At 43.7% G+C, this 17,062-nt stretch overlaps 1 protein-coding gene and 1 long non-coding RNA gene across 2 annotated transcripts; one reads left to right on the forward strand and one right to left on the reverse strand.

Moving 5' to 3' along the window:
* The first annotated feature begins 2,198 nt into the window (after positions 1-2,198).
* On the forward strand, positions 2,199-8,673 carry LOC144100464 (uncharacterized). The gene is made up of 5 exons (XM_077633415.1): positions 2,199-2,277; positions 3,383-3,456; positions 4,809-4,899; positions 7,444-7,522; positions 8,524-8,673. The coding sequence occupies exons 2-5, from the start codon at positions 3,397-3,399 to the stop codon at positions 8,666-8,668; spliced, it is 375 nt and encodes a 124-aa protein (XP_077489541.1). The 5' UTR covers positions 2,199-2,277; positions 3,383-3,396; the 3' UTR covers positions 8,669-8,673.
* A 3,045-nt stretch (positions 8,674-11,718) lies between these two features.
* On the reverse strand, positions 11,719-15,992 carry LOC144100465 (uncharacterized). Its single transcript, XR_013307665.1, has 5 exons — positions 15,943-15,992; positions 14,678-14,789; positions 13,114-13,266; positions 12,980-13,050; positions 11,719-11,821 (listed from the first exon to the last, which is right to left on the reverse strand). It is a non-coding gene; the product is annotated as an uncharacterized LOC144100465 (long non-coding RNA).
* Between the last annotated feature and the right edge of the window lie 1,070 nt (positions 15,993-17,062).

The raw sequence follows: 17,062 nt of genomic DNA on the forward strand, positions 1-17,062 counted from the left end.
CAAAGATAACACTGTTAGCCTTTTCGCAGCTCCAGCAACAACGATCGAAATAACGCAGAGGTGCGTTCAGGTTATCCGCACTGTCGAAGACTGCTTGTCCTTTTGCAGCTCTTGGGGACGAAGGTCCAAATAATGTAGAGATGCATTCAGGTTATCCGCATTGTCGAAGACAAGACTGTTAGTCCTTTCGCAGCTCCAGGGAAAGATTTTGCTATTCAAGAAGTGCACCTAGGCGCCGTAAATTGTTTCCCGCCTCCCACAGTGGTGTTTAAGTTTGCAATAATTAGGATAATGAGCCAGAGCTTTACAACCGGCACATGAACTTAATCCGGACTGCTCTACTGCGGTGACATTACCTTTAATAGCCCACGGGCTCCTTTGTGACGCTGAACACGACATACTTGCCTACCATCGCGTTTGAAAGATTCACCGCAACACGCCACCTGACCAGTGCCGTGTTGGCAATTAGCAGCAGAGCGAAACTCCACCAGCCACAGGGAGAGCGGAGGAATTGACAACCTGAAGGTGACAGCTAGAAAGATCCCAGCTAGCAGCGTACACTAGCTCCGTAGCTAGCAGCGGAACACGGTACCTGCCACAGATGGCAGGTGGCGTGGGAAGACCTGTGCTCAAATTTCGCACTACCGACAACCGTAGTCGTTAACCAATTTTAAGGCGAAAGCCTTTCATGGCCCATACTGTTGTCCGTGCATTCGCAGGGGATGTCACACGTTTAGCTCCGGAACTAAAATAGATAGCAGAAAAAGAATGGATGCTTCAGATAGCGGAGAAAAAATGAACCAAAAGCCATGTTTGATGACTGTAGAATACTTAATTATTTATACGCAAAAATGTCCAAATTGCGTCGAAATAGCGCGGACGTCGATATAGACACGGGAATAATGGGACGTTACAACCACCGGAAGTCGTCACGGCATAGTGAAAGTTGTCACAGAATGGCCGGCTTTCACCTCTCAACACTTTAGTTGCAAAAGTGTCTAGTAATTTTCATCGCACAACTACGTCTTTCAGCTGGTGAATTCAATCCTGAGGTGTTCTCGCAGCACCTAGTTTGGCACAGGTCCTGTTTAAACCGCTTTGAGCAATACTCATCCGCCGTGGTGGCTCGGCTGCTGACCCGAAAGGCGCGGGTTCAATCCCGGCCGCGGTGGTCGAATTTCTATGGAGGCGGAATTCTAGACGTCTGTGCACTCTACGATGTCAATGCACGTTAAAGCCCTGGTGGCTGAAATTTCCTGAACTTTTCACTACGGCATCCCTCATAGTCTGAGTCACTTTCCGACGTTAGACCTTGTGAACCATAAATTATGAGCATAGTGACTGATATGTCAAAGAATAGCCATACCAGCTACGTATTCAGGGCCCTTTCACGCCTGCAGCACCCTTTGCCAAACAGTTGACGTCGATTAAGATTACTGACAAAAGTGGACGAGGTTTTTCAACTTGCTTCACCAGTGGAGGCGGGTTAAGAATAATACCCTGTTCATGCTGTTCCGATCATAGTCATACCTTTTGGGGAACAATATATGCGCCCCTAAATACTGCCTGTCTACCCTCACACACCTGCCCTGCTCCGTACAATTGATGACACACAGAAGTGTTGTGGGGGAAAATATAGCAGTGGCTTATTAGGTTGCAACCCTTATTTTTGCTCATTTTTACAGGAGCGGCGTTTTTTTCTGGATGTGGTACCTGGGCAGGAAGCGATTTCTGACCCAGCCCGTGGTTGAAACTCTTCGGTGAGTTCACTTCTATTTCTATTTTGTCGGCGAGTGGCGTCATTTCCTAGGGCCCAGAGAATGGTTAATAATTACGAAACAAAAAGATTCACACTCAGAAAGATTCCGTGGCCACCTGGCACCTAGTAAATAATTTGTAATTTGAAAAAAAAATCTTGTGTTGATGAGCGCTGCGTTCAACCGGAGCGAAAGCTTGGAACTGAACTCAGGGCCACGTTTCATAGCTTTAGCATTGGTAGACTTGTGCGCCTACAGGATTATAACGCGCTCGCATATTTCGGCATGCTGTGCGTCACTATTCTACCACCGTTGTACCACTGGACTAGGACCGCAGCGTTTGGCTCAAACACTCGCTTCACTAAACCCGTAAGATGACCAGTAATAGCATGTAATCACCAGTTTGCATTGTAAGAGCTGCATTCTCCTGGTTTCATCGCAGAGCTGCTGTTTCTTTGGATGTGGTACCTCGCCGCCAACCGAGATACGGGGGCTTCCAGCGCCTGAATCAACTTCATACGTAAGTCAACCATTTTTTGAAGTGAAAAGCTTCACTACGCTAGGGTAAAGGAAGCGTCGCGTAAGCCGGAGAATGACCTTGAACGACCTTCAGCCCAACCACGTTAGCCGTGTATGACTATATATGGTACACTTATGGTGTCGAAACCTTGACCTTGACCCAAGACCTTTAGTTGGCATTTGCTTGCCATTTGACCTTTGGCATTGGATGACCTTTGGGTTGACCTTTGACCTTAGGAACATCTGATGGGGTAATGTGAAGCCACGTGATGACATCCAATGGGGGGTGATGTAAGAACCTTGTGATACCGCGTCATAGACACGTGGTCGTGTGGGTATTGTGAGCAGCTGTCACGAGCGAGTAGCAGAGCTGCTATGGACGAGCCCCAGACGCTTAGCAAGCTTCGTTGCTTTGCACTAAATTCCAGTGTGAGCCAAGTTGAGCCACTGCCTTTTTTTGTCCACTGTCAGGCAGGTATATGAACTGAAACGCGAATGTCATAGTGTACGCGTCTACGTGCCCGTTGTTCGGGCTGTTTATCAAAGCAGCCTACTGGCGAGATTCCCGTGCCCGTTTATTGGCGCAGACCCGAGTAGTCGATCACGGTGCTGTGTTAATCCATTCGCATGACATCGAAGTACGTCACCTATCACCTCCACACACGTCAAATAAGACACCTGCTGCGGGTGTCGAATTTTTTCGTCGCATATGCGTGGGTGTGTGCTCAAACGGCGACTGTTAATTTCCAGTTGCACATATATGAATGTCTGATTTGGCACCGGAAATCTCTGGTCAGGAATTCGTCTCAGTCACGTGTTTTGTGATATGTTATCGGTGTAAGTGCAAATGAAGGCCAATGTCATGCCCGAAGTGTACTAAGTAGAGAGAATCTAATACAAACTACTCAATACAAACTACGTCTTCGCCATCAAAACCGCTCCTGCCCGTGCCTCCCAAAACGTTTGAGAACACAGTGGCGACCCGCACTGGCGGAATGAGAAAACGTGCTGCTGCAATGACTATAAGCGCGTCTCTTGTGCGTCTATGTGCCTCTTTGTCACTCTGTCACTCTTTCCCCTCTTTGATGAAGTCATCACTTTTCCAGGTGACTTCAGCACAATGTCCCCTTCCAGTCCGTGGCCAAGACTGGAAACAGCCTCGAGCGGATGGCCCTCCAAGGTGAGTGCTTAAATGGCCATATGAGCAAACTCTACATCTCATTTGAACATGAACAATTTTATTTCTTGTATACAGTGCACTACGTACATGGTTATATGCAACATATAAGCAGGAGGCCCAAAGGAACTACAAAAAGGGCACCCTCCTATACCTACATGAACAGTGTGATAAACCAGCCCACGCGCAACAATCCCAGCTGTAAAAAAAAATTAAGAACTACAAAACAACGCGCATACACAGTAAATTAATGTGAACCAGCATTTCTCAAGGCAATAACATATTTATTATCTATTGTTACTATTAGTACCTGTGTTTTATTTTTTTTAACCTGTACAATGGCATTTGTGGTATTAGTCAGGAAGGGATTATTCCTCGTTGTATGCGGAGATATGGAACCAAACCCGGTTCCAAATGACGCGCAAACTCTGCAGATAAATAATTTCAGAAAAAAAGGAAATTGCTTTTTGGGTAAAGGAAATGGCGCATTGTGATACAGGCATAATATCCTTTCCTTAAACCAACTTTCATTTCACTTTCCTTCACTTACGGCACGGTTCAGCTGTTTGCAGAGAGATGAAAGACAAATGTCGTTTTCTTCAAAATTTTCACATCATCTTGTCGTGTGGCCTTGGTATGTCATTTTGAAACCTTACTTCAACATTTTCTGCGTCTTTTTCACCTGATTTTGGTATGACATCGCTTATCACTTCCACATCATTATCATTCAATAGCCATTACCGTAACTAATTTTCTTAATTGTCATGTTTTATCGTAATTCGTGATTACTAATCTAACGACATGATGCCATCTGTCTTCATAACGACATATTGAATTACAATCACACATTCAGGCTGTGACGTCATAGTGTGGAGACATTTTGCAGACATGTATTCCGGACATGAAATTGAGATTGAGTCATCTAATGCTTTCGCATTAATTCAAAAGATGAGTCGCTCTATGGTGTTAAATGCCCATAAAGCATTAGGAGAGTGACTGCAATGTCAAAGAATGGCGCTACCATTAATGTATTCAGGGCGCTTTGAAATTTTCAAAATGTCTCGCCTCCAGCGCCAATTGCCACAATGTGGACATCGATTAAAATTACTGCCAAAAGTGGGCGAGTTTCTTCGACTTGCTCAACAAGTGGCTGCGGGGTAAGAGTAATACCCTCTCCATGTTGTTCTGGTCTTAATCTTACCTTTTGAGGAAGAAAAAACACCCACCCATAAATACTGCCTATCTACTCACACCCACCCACCCTACTCCCCTACAGTTGATGCCTCGGTGAAGTGTTAGTGATGGAAATAACAGTGCCTTATTAGGGTGCAACCCCTTTTTTGTAATTTTTACAGGATTCACCTTTCTGTTTGGATGTGGTACCTGGGCAGAACGCGAGTTCTGAACAGAACCCGGGATTTAAGCGCATTGGCCTGAAATTCGTCGGTGAGTTCAGTTCTCTTTCTATTGTGTCGGCGATTGGCAACATTTTCTAGGGCCAGAGAAAAAAAAATGTAAAAACGATTCATAATCAAGCGACAGCGCCTGCTAGTACGAATGAAGAAAGAACTGTTTACGAATCACAAAGGACCCTTGATGCAGGAAACGCTAGCTGGATTAAATAAGTACCCCCTTTTCCAAAAGTAACCGGCCAGCAGGTTTCTGCTTCTCAACAGTGTAGCGGAGCCTTTACATAAGCCTTACTGATCGAAAGGTGTCTGAAACTGTGGACAAGGGTTCAGCTTACTCTAGACAAACTCAGCTTTGCTGCCGCCATAAGTCCCTCGTTACGTGGCTAAGAACCAAACCACCGTGGCTCGGTTACTGTTGGCAAAGACGGTACATCTAAATGGCTCCACATCACATCGGGTCGAGTAGAGATGTTAACCACCGCATTGGCTAAGCCATGCGACAAGACTCAACGTGAACCGCCTCATCAATCTAGAGGGACAGACAGAAAGAAAAATTTTATTGAGCAAGGGAGTTTTAGACCCAGCTGGTTCCCTGGGCCACTGTGCGGTACCGCACTGCATCAAGTAGGTCATGCCGGGACATGACGTCGGCAGCCCGAGTCACCGCAGCAAGCTGCGATGTCGGGTCTGCAGACATAAGCAGGACCTCCCAGTCCTCCCAGCTCGAGATGGCGTGCTGTCCCCGCGGGGTTTAGGGCTGCCTTAGTCGCAAGGCGGATCATTGCGTTCACGCATTCGGTTTCCGTGCGGTTCAATTTGAGATATGGGGTTGCGTATAGAATGCGGCTAAGCGTAAATGCGTGCACTACTTTCATGTTGTCTGCTTCGTCTAAACCCTTGTTAAGGGAGGACACTCGGTGTAGAAGGTGCAACACGGATTGCGTGGAGGCCTTGAGCCTTTTAAGTGTATGTTCATTTCGTCCAGAATCCTGCAAGTGGAGGCCAAGGATGCGGAGGGCGGGTGTGATGGGGATAGGGAATACTTTTAAATTGATTTCGATGGGCGATTTAGCGCCAGATTTTGGCCTAATTAGGAAGAGCGCGGACTTAGATGGGGAGCATTTGAGCCCGATGGATGACGCGTGAGAGGAGATGGTGTCTGCTGCTAACTGAAGAGTTTCCTCAATTTCCCCGTCAGAGCCATGAGTGGTCAGTATGGTAATACCAGCGTACAGGGTATGCTTTAGGTGTGGGATTAGAGCCAGTTTGTGAGCTAGGGGGATGAGAGCAACGTTAAAGAAAAGGGGAGAAAGGACCGCCCCTTGAGGGGTTCCGAGCTCTGCGAGTGTATAAGGGGATGGGGTAATCTGATCTATGTGCAGGGAGGCAGTGCGGCCCGAGAGAAACGCCGAGCGTAATTGTAGGTTTTAGGGCCTACCTTGTAGGTTTTAGGGAAATGAATACAGGTGAAGTTCGCAGGTGACGGCAGGAGTGTTTCTCCCAAGTTCCTTAAGAATAAGATTCTGTGGTTGCACATCACGCATCGACGCAACAACCACTTCATTTAGCTCTGATGTTCTCAGCCTACTTTATGCACTTTGCAGTTTTAAACAGTGCCTCGACAGAGATTCCCAATATTTGTATTGTTTTCAGGCCTTGTATTTAGCTCTGACGTTCTCAGCCTACTATATGCACTTTGTAGATTTAAACAGTTCCTCGGCAGAGATTCCCAACATTTGTATTGTTTTCGGGCCTTGTATTTAGCTCCGACGTTCTCAGCCTACTTTATGCACTTTGCAGTTTTAAACAGTTCCTCGGCAGAGATTCCCAATATTTGTATTGTTTTCGGGCCTTGTATTTAGCTCTGACAATCTCAGCTTACTTTATGCACTTTGCAGTTTTAAACAGTGCCTCGACAGAGATTCCCAACATTTATATTGTTTTCGGGCCTTGTATTTAGCTCTGACGTTCTCAGCCTACTTTATACACTTTGCAGTTTTAAACAGTTCCTCGAGAGAGATTCCCAATATTTGCATTGTTTTCGGGCCTTGTATTTGTGCATTGTTTCTCCATCTTGCCTACGTCTCACGGCAACAAGATTGGAAGCACGGTTACCACGACAAATCTGATGAGTTACCACGCGGCAGATGAAATAGTGCACATAAGCGCCATATTATGCGATAGCGCAAGGAGCTCGTATCAAATTAAATAGCACGTGACAACATCTCATGTCACACGGTAAGATTTCGTGGCCATCTAGCACCTAGAAAATAATTGTAATTTGAAAAACGAAACTCTTCTGGTGAGCGCTGCCTTCAACCGGAGCAAAAGGCTGAAGCAAAGCTGAGAGCCACGTTCCGTAGTTTTAGCGCGCGTAGACTTGTGCGTCTACTGGAGTATACTGCGCTCACATACTTGGGCATGCTTTGCGTTAGTCGACTACCACCGTTGTACCACAGGAGTACGAGCGCAGCGCTTGGCTTAAACACTCGCATCACTAAACCCGGAAGATGACCAGTAACAGCATGTAAACACCAGTTTACGTTGTAGCAAACATATTCTCCTGGTGTCATCGCAGAGCTGCTGTTCCTTTGGATGTGGTACCTCGCCCTCAACCGAGGTACAGGCGGCTTCCAGCACCTGAATCAACTTCATAAGTAAATCAACCGTTTTCGTTTCTCTCTTTGCACTCACTCAGGCATGTTTATGAACTGATACGCGAATATCATAGTGTACGTGTCAGCGCGGCCGCTGTTCAGGCTCTTTAACAAAGTGGCCTGCTTAGAGACAGCACATTATTTCGTGTGCATGACCTATGCACAGAGGCTCAGCATACGAGCGCAGTTAAAAAAAACTAGAATCTGTGCTGACAAGCAGTTACGCACAATGCCTGTTTATTCACACACGCCTGAGTGGGGGATCATGGTGCTGTATTTATTCAATCGCGTGGCACTGCACTGCATCTTGTGTCGCAGACATCACATACCAAAACTGCCGAGGGTTCTCAGGTTTTTCCCCGCATACGGGCAGCGGTGTGCTCAAACGGCGACTGTGCATTTCCGGTCCTGTTATATGGTATCGGTGTGTTCGCAAATGAGCAATGCCAATATCATGGCCTGCGTGTAGTATGCACAGAGAATGTAATACAGACTGCACATTCGTGTTTCACCATCAGGACCATGCGTCTGCCCGTGCGTCCCAATAATATTAGCGCTGTCGTGAGACCTTTTAGCATGCAAAGCTGTTCACATGTTACAGACTGCACATTCGTGTTTCACCATCAGGACCATGCGTCTGCCCGTGCGTCCCAATAATATTAGCGCTGTCGTGAGACCTTTTAGCATGCAAAGCTGTTCACATGTTACTGATTTTTGCACTTCGGAGATTCAGTTGTCAAAACGTGAAGGTAAGCGCACATCCTTTGACGCAGTCATAGGCTTGCATATTTGTTGTGGTTTTATGGTTCAGCTTTCTCAGCCCTCACGTATTGGTATTCTGAACAGTTCTCATTTAGTTCTATTTTGCCGCCAAGGTGCTCACTCACCACTCGACCCAATTGGCTCAACATCGTCATGTCAAAGCTCAGGTCGACCTGGTCGAAGTAGACCTAACGAAAACCGAGCTTACAAAGTTTGTGATCTAGAGAACAAATTTACAGTCGCCGGCGGATCCACTCCCCTGGGGCCTGGAGCACCTCATCATCTGGGAGGACTGGAGGACCTTGCTCCGAGGACCACGTCCAACAGAAGACCGCCACGGACCGGGCTGCCTACGTCATCGACCGTAGGAACATGAAAGTTTGAGTGTAGTGCTGTCGTGCGGGGACCAAAGGGCCTCTGTGGCCAAAACTCCTATGTCATAATAAAAGTTTACCACCACCATCCTCGCCAAATAAATCTGACTCCATTTACATCATGAAAGGAAATTCACCCACTTCACTGGAAGATTCCTGGAGATCAAAGTTCTTTAGTAGGACGTTCTTGGAGTCTAGTCGGTTCATTTTCGAAGAACGTTAGGACGAGGACACGAGGTAAAAAAAACGAATAAGGCGCCAGGGTTGCAGACTGCCAACCGTTTATTCAAGGAAGTGAAAGCACAGGCTGTTAAAGAACCCAGGCGAGCGATCACTTGTCACTTGCACATATGCAGATAAACAGAGGGGAGAGAAATCTAACTGGCAACTATATTTCAAATTTGCCTTTTTTAGAGCAACCGTCTCACCACTGGACTGTGCCAGCACCATTCTGATTGGCGGATTTCATACAGAATCTGAAATCGCACCACGTAGCATTCATGTAAAAAAAAAACTATCAAAACAAAGCTGCAGGGATGGCAGACTGTCTCTTCACTTTCCAAGAAACTGGAGTAAACGCAAAAAGTGACAACATAAAGGCACGTGCCATGGAAACCTATGTGGTAAAATTCAAAACAGTCGACAAGAGTAAAGGCGAAAGTGAGGCGATAAAACAAGAGATGACTACGCAGACTGCGGAATGAAAAACATCAAGCCAAGGGTTTTGAGGCAGTAAAACGTAACAATGTACAAAATAAAAAGACCATTAGCGAATAAATGGGATGACAGATAAAAAACAAAAAAAGTCCCAAAGCGACTCAGGCTATGAGGGTTCTGTAGTGAAAGGTTCTGGAATAATTTCGACCACTCGGGGATCGTTAACGTGCACTAACATCACACAGTACATAGGCCTCTAACCACGGGCACCATAACCACGGCCAAAACTTGTTCGTTTCATGCTGTGAAACGCTTCCACCACCACTCCCACGGTTTGGTCATTCGATCCGAACAAAAAGTTTTCAAACATCGCATTGCCAATGAAACTCTTTCTTGCCCTTACCTCTGCAGCTGTTGCGATATTGACTGAAACAATGTTCAACTGAAACACCCACCAGTTTTTACAATGTAGAACCTGCACTAAGTGAGCAAAGTTTATACACAACGACCAAATAGACTCGGTGAACTTCTTGACCTAGCTTCTTAGCTACACTAAGACCTACTATTTTTTTTTATTTACAATACTGTAAGCCGTTGGCGGGCGGTTACGAGGTGGGGAACAAAATACAAAAAAGGCACATTAGAAGAAATGGACATTAGGACCATAAGCACAATTCGTTTTTTCTCGAAATTCTCGGGAGTATTGGTATCGTGAAGAACGCCCGGACTCAGACTATTATATTCAACAATGCTTTTCGGGAGGAACAAGCACTTGATGTCAATTCTATTGTCATCAATGCCGGCACTCTGCTAAGTGTACACGGTGCCGAGAAGCCGATCTTGACCCAGTACCGTTATGCAAAACACGATTAATGTAGGGCATAACCTGCAAGAGCTCATAATTCGTAGAGTGTTCCTGCTTTTTCAGCCCTTCACTTTATGCGATAAACTTTCACATACACCGGTTATTAAATGAAGAGAGTAACCAGCGGTATGGAAGCGCTGCATTATGTTATATTAGCGCAGTTAACAAGCCCGTTGAAACTTGAAACTTAAGGTCCAAGTACTGCAGCCAGTTATCACTTGCCAACCCGTGCATGATAGTGAGGCCTCTAGAAACAGATGCGTGTGTTTCCAGTATGTCACAGAATGCGTCGTCAAGATATCCTCTAGAGTCAAGTGCAGTATAAATAGGTAATCGTCAACACAGCGGAAAATGGGCGAAACGTGCCGACTAGAAAGGGGTTGTGCGAGGCACTGATCGAATGCTGATAAATATATATCGCAGAGAACAGCTAGGTGTCACGGAGGTTCAGATACATGTACCAGCCTTCGGTACAAAAAATCTGCCAATGAATTCGATGGCAGTGGCGCATTCACAGCACAGCCACCGAGTGACTATTGCAGAAAGAAATGATGATGGTGGTGAGGGTGGCTGTGGTTTTTTTTGCGCAAGAGCATCCGAGGCCAAAGAGCGCCAAACACAAGGCTTCTGCCCATGTAACGCAAAAAGAACTAGGTGAGGTCTAATAAACCTCTCAGCAGGACCACGCCCAAGTCTTGTAGACGTCTAGTTGTAGATGTTATCAAGCTGTGGAAAGCCTGAAGCCTTCCTGCAGCTGTGCTAACGTGACGCTAAAAGTTGGTTAAACAACATCTTGCAAGAACATTTCAAGCCCTGCCCTAGAATTCGTTTTTTTGTTATACATACACCATTTGGTGCATTCCTGCAACCAAGCAAGGTTTGATCCTGACTATATTGGCCATTCAGGCATATATGACAAATTTAGTCACGCGTACAGCCACCCACATCTCTAACTAGCGTGCACGATGGCTATTTTTCTTGCAGTAGCTGCGCCTTTGCATGAATCAAACTTGTGGATAGGTCAAGATTAGGCAAGGGCTTGGTGAGCCTCTGATTACTCTTAATCTCTTCGCAGGTTGACTGTTTTGTAACATGCAGGAGCGCAGAAAAATGGCCATCACGCTAGCTAGTTAATGATTTGGGTGGCTGTAAAATATCGGCACTTGTAAAAAATCCCAATTAAAATCATTTTGCATAAGAGCCTTTGAATAGGCTATCCTGAAAAATAGTGTTGTCACAAGGGCTCCTGGCAAAGACAGAACAGCTTTAGTCACAACTTATGTAGACATGCAAAGTAACTGAAAACTAACCAATACATGGCAAATTAATGACTTGACCTGTACAACCAGTGGAGCCATTGCTCTATGTGTGACTGATGGTAAGAAGGCTATCACATCGCATTAACTTTTGTGAACAAAGATTTTATTGCCTAAAAGACTAGGCAAGAAGAAGAAGTTCTAGACTTTTAATTAAAAGCACTGATTCAGAATTAGCAAGCTTGAACACAATAGATGCAGACTCCCACTTAATGTGAGATTCTCGCATCTTGGGCACCCCAGCAGTCCACGATGCAACAGACTTGCACTGGAGGCTTGCACTGCATGGTCCTAAGCAGGCACTGCCTTGGAAGAATCGGAATACCTGCATTAAAAAAATGTGCACAATATAGTCATAGACAACAGTCTCACAGTAACGAGGTGCAACCCAAACAGGTGGAACAAAAAGCTAAGGCATAAATTCCCTGATGGAATCTGCCTTTTTCACAAGGCCGATCTGTGCATGCGCCCCTGTCCTCCAGCTCCCACTGGTTGAAAATGAACCACTGGCTCCTATCGCACACGAACAGTTCATGTTTGTGACAGGCGTAGGCGACAGCTGTCAAGCACACTCATGCCACTCAGGTGCAGTTGGCGCCTGGTGGAACCAGATCTCGGCTTCTCCAACGTGCGTTTGTTCTCAACCACTAGCAGACAAATTTTTGCCACTTTCCAGAGGGTGCCACATCTTGTGAAAAAGGCAGATTGATCTATGCGTACTCCCTTGGCCTTTGTCTGTCTTGAAGAACATGAAGCTTGCTTCTGTTATATCTCTACCATCAGCCCATTTTCTACAATGCCCTTTCAATATATGGTATCTAAGGCTAGTACCAGTTAAAAGGCCCAATTATTTTTCTTCTACTCTTTCCAAAACAATCTCAAGCAGAACTTTTAAGAATAATGAGAGTAATGCGCCATGGTCCTCAAGCCGATGGCATTAAAGTTCAAACTGCCAATCCCTTTCAGTAACATGTAAAACACAGCATCATAAATTACTTACAGAAATGTTTTTATTCTCACTTCAGTACGAAGACCGCTGACTACACAACCAAGTTTTATGACAGCAAAAAAGCACTATTACAGAATAAACGAAGCCGACAAGCACTATTTTAAAAGACCTTAAAACACCACATGGAAAACCATCTGTTGTTGAGAGAGCAGAAAAATAGTTTTAGCAAGTATATGCATACTGTATGCTTATAAAAGCACTCTAACAGCCACTAGGCCACTCAAAAAAAAATATTTACACACAGCAAATATCAAAGTGGCAAAAAAAGCTATCGTTTTGCACATTCACTGCTGGATCGTAATAAAATGCTCATTAGAATTAGCAGGCAACTCTCCTCATTACAGCAGCACAATGGTGCAGGCCACTATTAGCCTCAAGGAAATGAAGGCACAGAGCCGACAATACAACCCGATGCCTGCCTAGATGCGGAAGAGTGTGAATAAATAAAAATGACATGCATTTGAACCAGCTTACCAGAGAAATAATGACCGTGACTGCCATTCTCTGCTCTGGCCTTCAGCAGGACATAACTGTCACCAAGATGCCTGCATACATATAAAATGAATGTGCAGTAATAACAGAGCTAATTAATGCGCAAGTTGGTTTACCTGATGTAAACGAAAGTGAAGCTCAGCTGCAACTGTTGAGTATAAGTTGGAGTAAGAAGAATTGCAATTGCACTACTTGTGCAGACGATGACACTGCTGCCTTGCAGTACATCCTTGTCGGGCACCTACTCATCCACTTGGAAACTGGAAGTCCTAAAGCAAATAAGAATAATCTTTGAAAAAGCCCAAATGAACACCACTTACTAAATTCCAAACTAGACTGACACGATTTTTTTTTTGTGGAACGTGAAAAACTTTTCTTGTTATTGTGTCCCTAGGAAGGAAACTTGCACGCATTTCAACAAAGCGATATTTAGTATGCACAGCCCACAGGCAGATGCTACAAAGCACCAAGCACCACAGGTAGCCAGGTTCATCATCATCATTTATTTATTGACCCTTAAAGACCCCTGGAAGGGGCATTACATAGGGGGGGGGGGGGCAGAACATCGAAAATACCAGGTCTTGACTATAGCTAATCATAAACACACAAACTGCCTTCTGCTGTTAACTGGAACTCGAGACAAGCATCTTGCTTTGCTGACATCCTGTTTAAATGGCTGAAACGACTACACTGGATGTAATATTCTTTTTATTTCATTTTCATTTTACACTGAGCAATTTTTTTAGATATTTCTTTTGTTTAAGTCAGCAATAACTGAAATGAACAAAACCAGGACACGTTTTAATTCTCTTCAATAAACTCTCACTATATCAAAACAAAAAAGAAACATATTTAAAGAAGCAAACCTGCCTTTTGTTCTACTTCATCGGAATGTAGTACAGCACACAACTGGATGTGACGCAGAGCTATCGGAAGTCACCAATTTGTCTGGGAATTTTTTTGAAAATTGCTTAAATTGCCAAGAACAGTATTAACCCAGTTCTTATGCAGTAGCAAAGGGCAGTTAATTATGTGCTCTGTGGTACGCTACATTCAGTTTTTTTCCATTTAGAAATTTAAAATCCCACTAGGACAATAAATGCCTATTTTTTCAATGAACATGCACATGAGCCATGTTTGGTTCATTACCCCTTTTTACCCATGTAATTGCTTTAAATATTTCTTTTTTCCAAGCGCAGTAAAAGAGTGGAATTGGCTTAATAATGACAAAATTTTACAGCAATCTCTGGCATCACTGACTAGAAGTTTAAGTTTTGCTAATAACTACTTCGTTGCTGTATTACGTTATATTTTTCCATTTGGTTTAAACCGCATTTGATACTGACTGGTTGAAGCTGTATGTTTCTTTATATTATTATTTTATTTTTTTACTGCCAATGAGTGGTTGTTTATTATTGTTACTTCTGATTATTGTCTGAACATTTGACACCTGTACTTCTATTTTTTTTTTCTCCTTGTATTCCTGTGCCCACCCTAGAAAAATTTCTTGTGGGATTGCAGTAATTACAAATAATAAGTTATCTAGATATCCCCGACTTTGAGCAGTGCATAATATTGTGAACAGGTTTATCCCGAACACTTTTAAATGCAGCCTGGCCATGACAAATCCCCATGAAACGGACAGATGATCAATAAATTATGATACACTGAAGCAGTTACCTCTTCGTTGTGGTGTTCAAACGTGCCTGGCAGTTTTTGAGCCAAGCCATAACTGCGGAACGCACATCCATGTCTGATGCTGAATGCGTGTTGGGATTTTTCCGGACAGACTCTACAATAGGTACGTCACATTATAAGCTGTAACATATCTTCATATTGCCTTAAGAAAGGCAAAACAAACATGAAAAACTAATCATACAGGCAGATTACTCTCGTTACATACTAACCCCACAGCTTTCGCCAGGCAAAATATAGATTGCATGCAGCTGTCATGAATTGCCCATTCTGGTTTTCTCAGCTTTGCTGTGCTTTTCCGTATGTATGCCTAAGCCCACTGTTCACCCTCACTGCACAAGTGACAGACAAAAGGAATATTAGCTGGTCCTACTATACTCTTCTTGCATCTGTAGTGATGAAACCTGTCTGTGAAAAGAAGAATCCGTAGAAATGATTAACAAGTGCTCCTCATCTATTCATTTTAACTCTGCAGTAGTCAGATATTGCAGAAGTAATTGGCATACTTTAGCCTAGATTAGTTACCCTGCTGATATTTTTTTTACTAAATCAGGTTACAAGAAAGTAGGGCTTCCATCCTTAAAAATGCATTATACCACCGAAAGTGAACAGTAAAAACTCGCTTAATATCCGTTAAATAATATGTTCTTTACTATGAGCAGCTGGCGAGGTAAATAACTCAACTGCGCAGATAAACATATCCTACAAGGAGCCTTTTATAAATATTTGTGCACAAAGCTAAAATGTAATGTGCCCTTGCCAGAGTTTTTCTGGCACTTGTGTTCTGTTTGTTGCCTGCTGCATACTGCCTTATCACTATCCGCTACACGAGATGCGACCAAGGATGTCTTAACAAATCATGGTAGTGCATGCCAATTTCTATGTTTAGTATAATGACTCATGTTTCAGATAGACACTCTCTTTAAACTGAGCATGGCTGAGACCGACTTTCTGTTCTTGACTCGCATTAAGTGCCCTTGCAGCTATTGACCTTTGATCTGTTCCTCTCAGGAAGTGTTGTGCTATTTTTATGCCAGCTCAACAGTCGTTACCAACTATACGACACAATAACAGGGACTACAAGCAGCTCTGCATGGCTCTGAAGCACCAACTAAAACAATACCCACTGGCTGATTGTATAGTTAAAGGACAACAAAAAGGAGCAAAATTCAATACCACTACCTAAAGCTACACTGAAGACAAATGCTCCTAATTGCTCTCAACTGTAAAGTGCAGATTTAATCACTCACCAACAATAACCTTGAAGAGCACCATGCTCACTAAAGCCTTCTTTCCCTTCTGTCCGTATAAACTGTAGTTAGCACCCACCGAGTCATGGAGAAGATGCTTCAGCATATTGGCTGTAGTATTGCGCACAGTGGTGCCACCGATGTGTGAGAGAACCTTGCACTGTTGCAAAATAGCCAAGCATTACCTTGTGCAATATTAAAAAATCCATGCTCTGCTTACCAGTTGCTTGCGAGCTGCCTCAGAGTTTTTCAGGCTCTTCTCCACCTCCTCCACATCATTTACAGTCATCAAAGGGTAACTGTACTGTGCAGGCTCCTCAACATCAACCTCACCCTGACCAAATAATGAAATTATGACCTCATTTTGTGCTTTTAGAAATGCCATTTGTTTTAGAATTGTACGTGTTGCCACTGAAAAAGAAAAATTGAAACACATTTAAAACATACCAAACTTTAAGGCTGCGATCTCTTTTTACTCAACTACAAGAATAACTTCGATGAAAGCTTTGTATGCACTAGTATGACCTAGCTACAGCTATTTGTACTTTTTCACATCAACCAAATTTATTATTTTCATCACGTAAGTTTTGCCTCACTGACATCAAAATCTAATCAGCCCAAAAAAAGTTATACAGCCATTAGGCAACTTGCTTGAAGTGATTAGGAAAACTGCCAGGAGGAACTCGCTGACATTTTTGAGCTTTTCAGCAGATCCATAGTATATTAAACATTTTAAACAAGACCTATCAAACTGCTAATAACTGAAAATTGAATTTACTTAAAGTGAAAGCATTACAGTTACACTATCAACTATTAGCAAAAAAATCTTACACAGGCCACTTAAATGAACTGCTTGAATAGAGCAGGGAACATGCACTATTGAAATGCCCTCACTTGATATTTCAGTTCTGATCACGGCTGCCAAGCTTTCGTGATCGTATCCTGAAAGTATAAGAAACAGGCAGAAAGCAAGCACTCTATTATTAATTTGAACAAAGAAAATAATGCAATATCAGAAAAGATTGACACATGCTAAAAAGTAACATTTGACTTCCTGCGGTGACTCTGATGCAACCAGGACCTATACAAATTTTCGCATTGCAAGTGAGCATCTCAGTAC

This window comes from Amblyomma americanum, chromosome 8 (assembly GCF_052857255.1).
Source record: "Amblyomma americanum isolate KBUSLIRL-KWMA chromosome 8, ASM5285725v1, whole genome shotgun sequence".
Taxonomy (NCBI): Eukaryota; Metazoa; Arthropoda; class Arachnida; order Ixodida; family Ixodidae; genus Amblyomma; species Amblyomma americanum.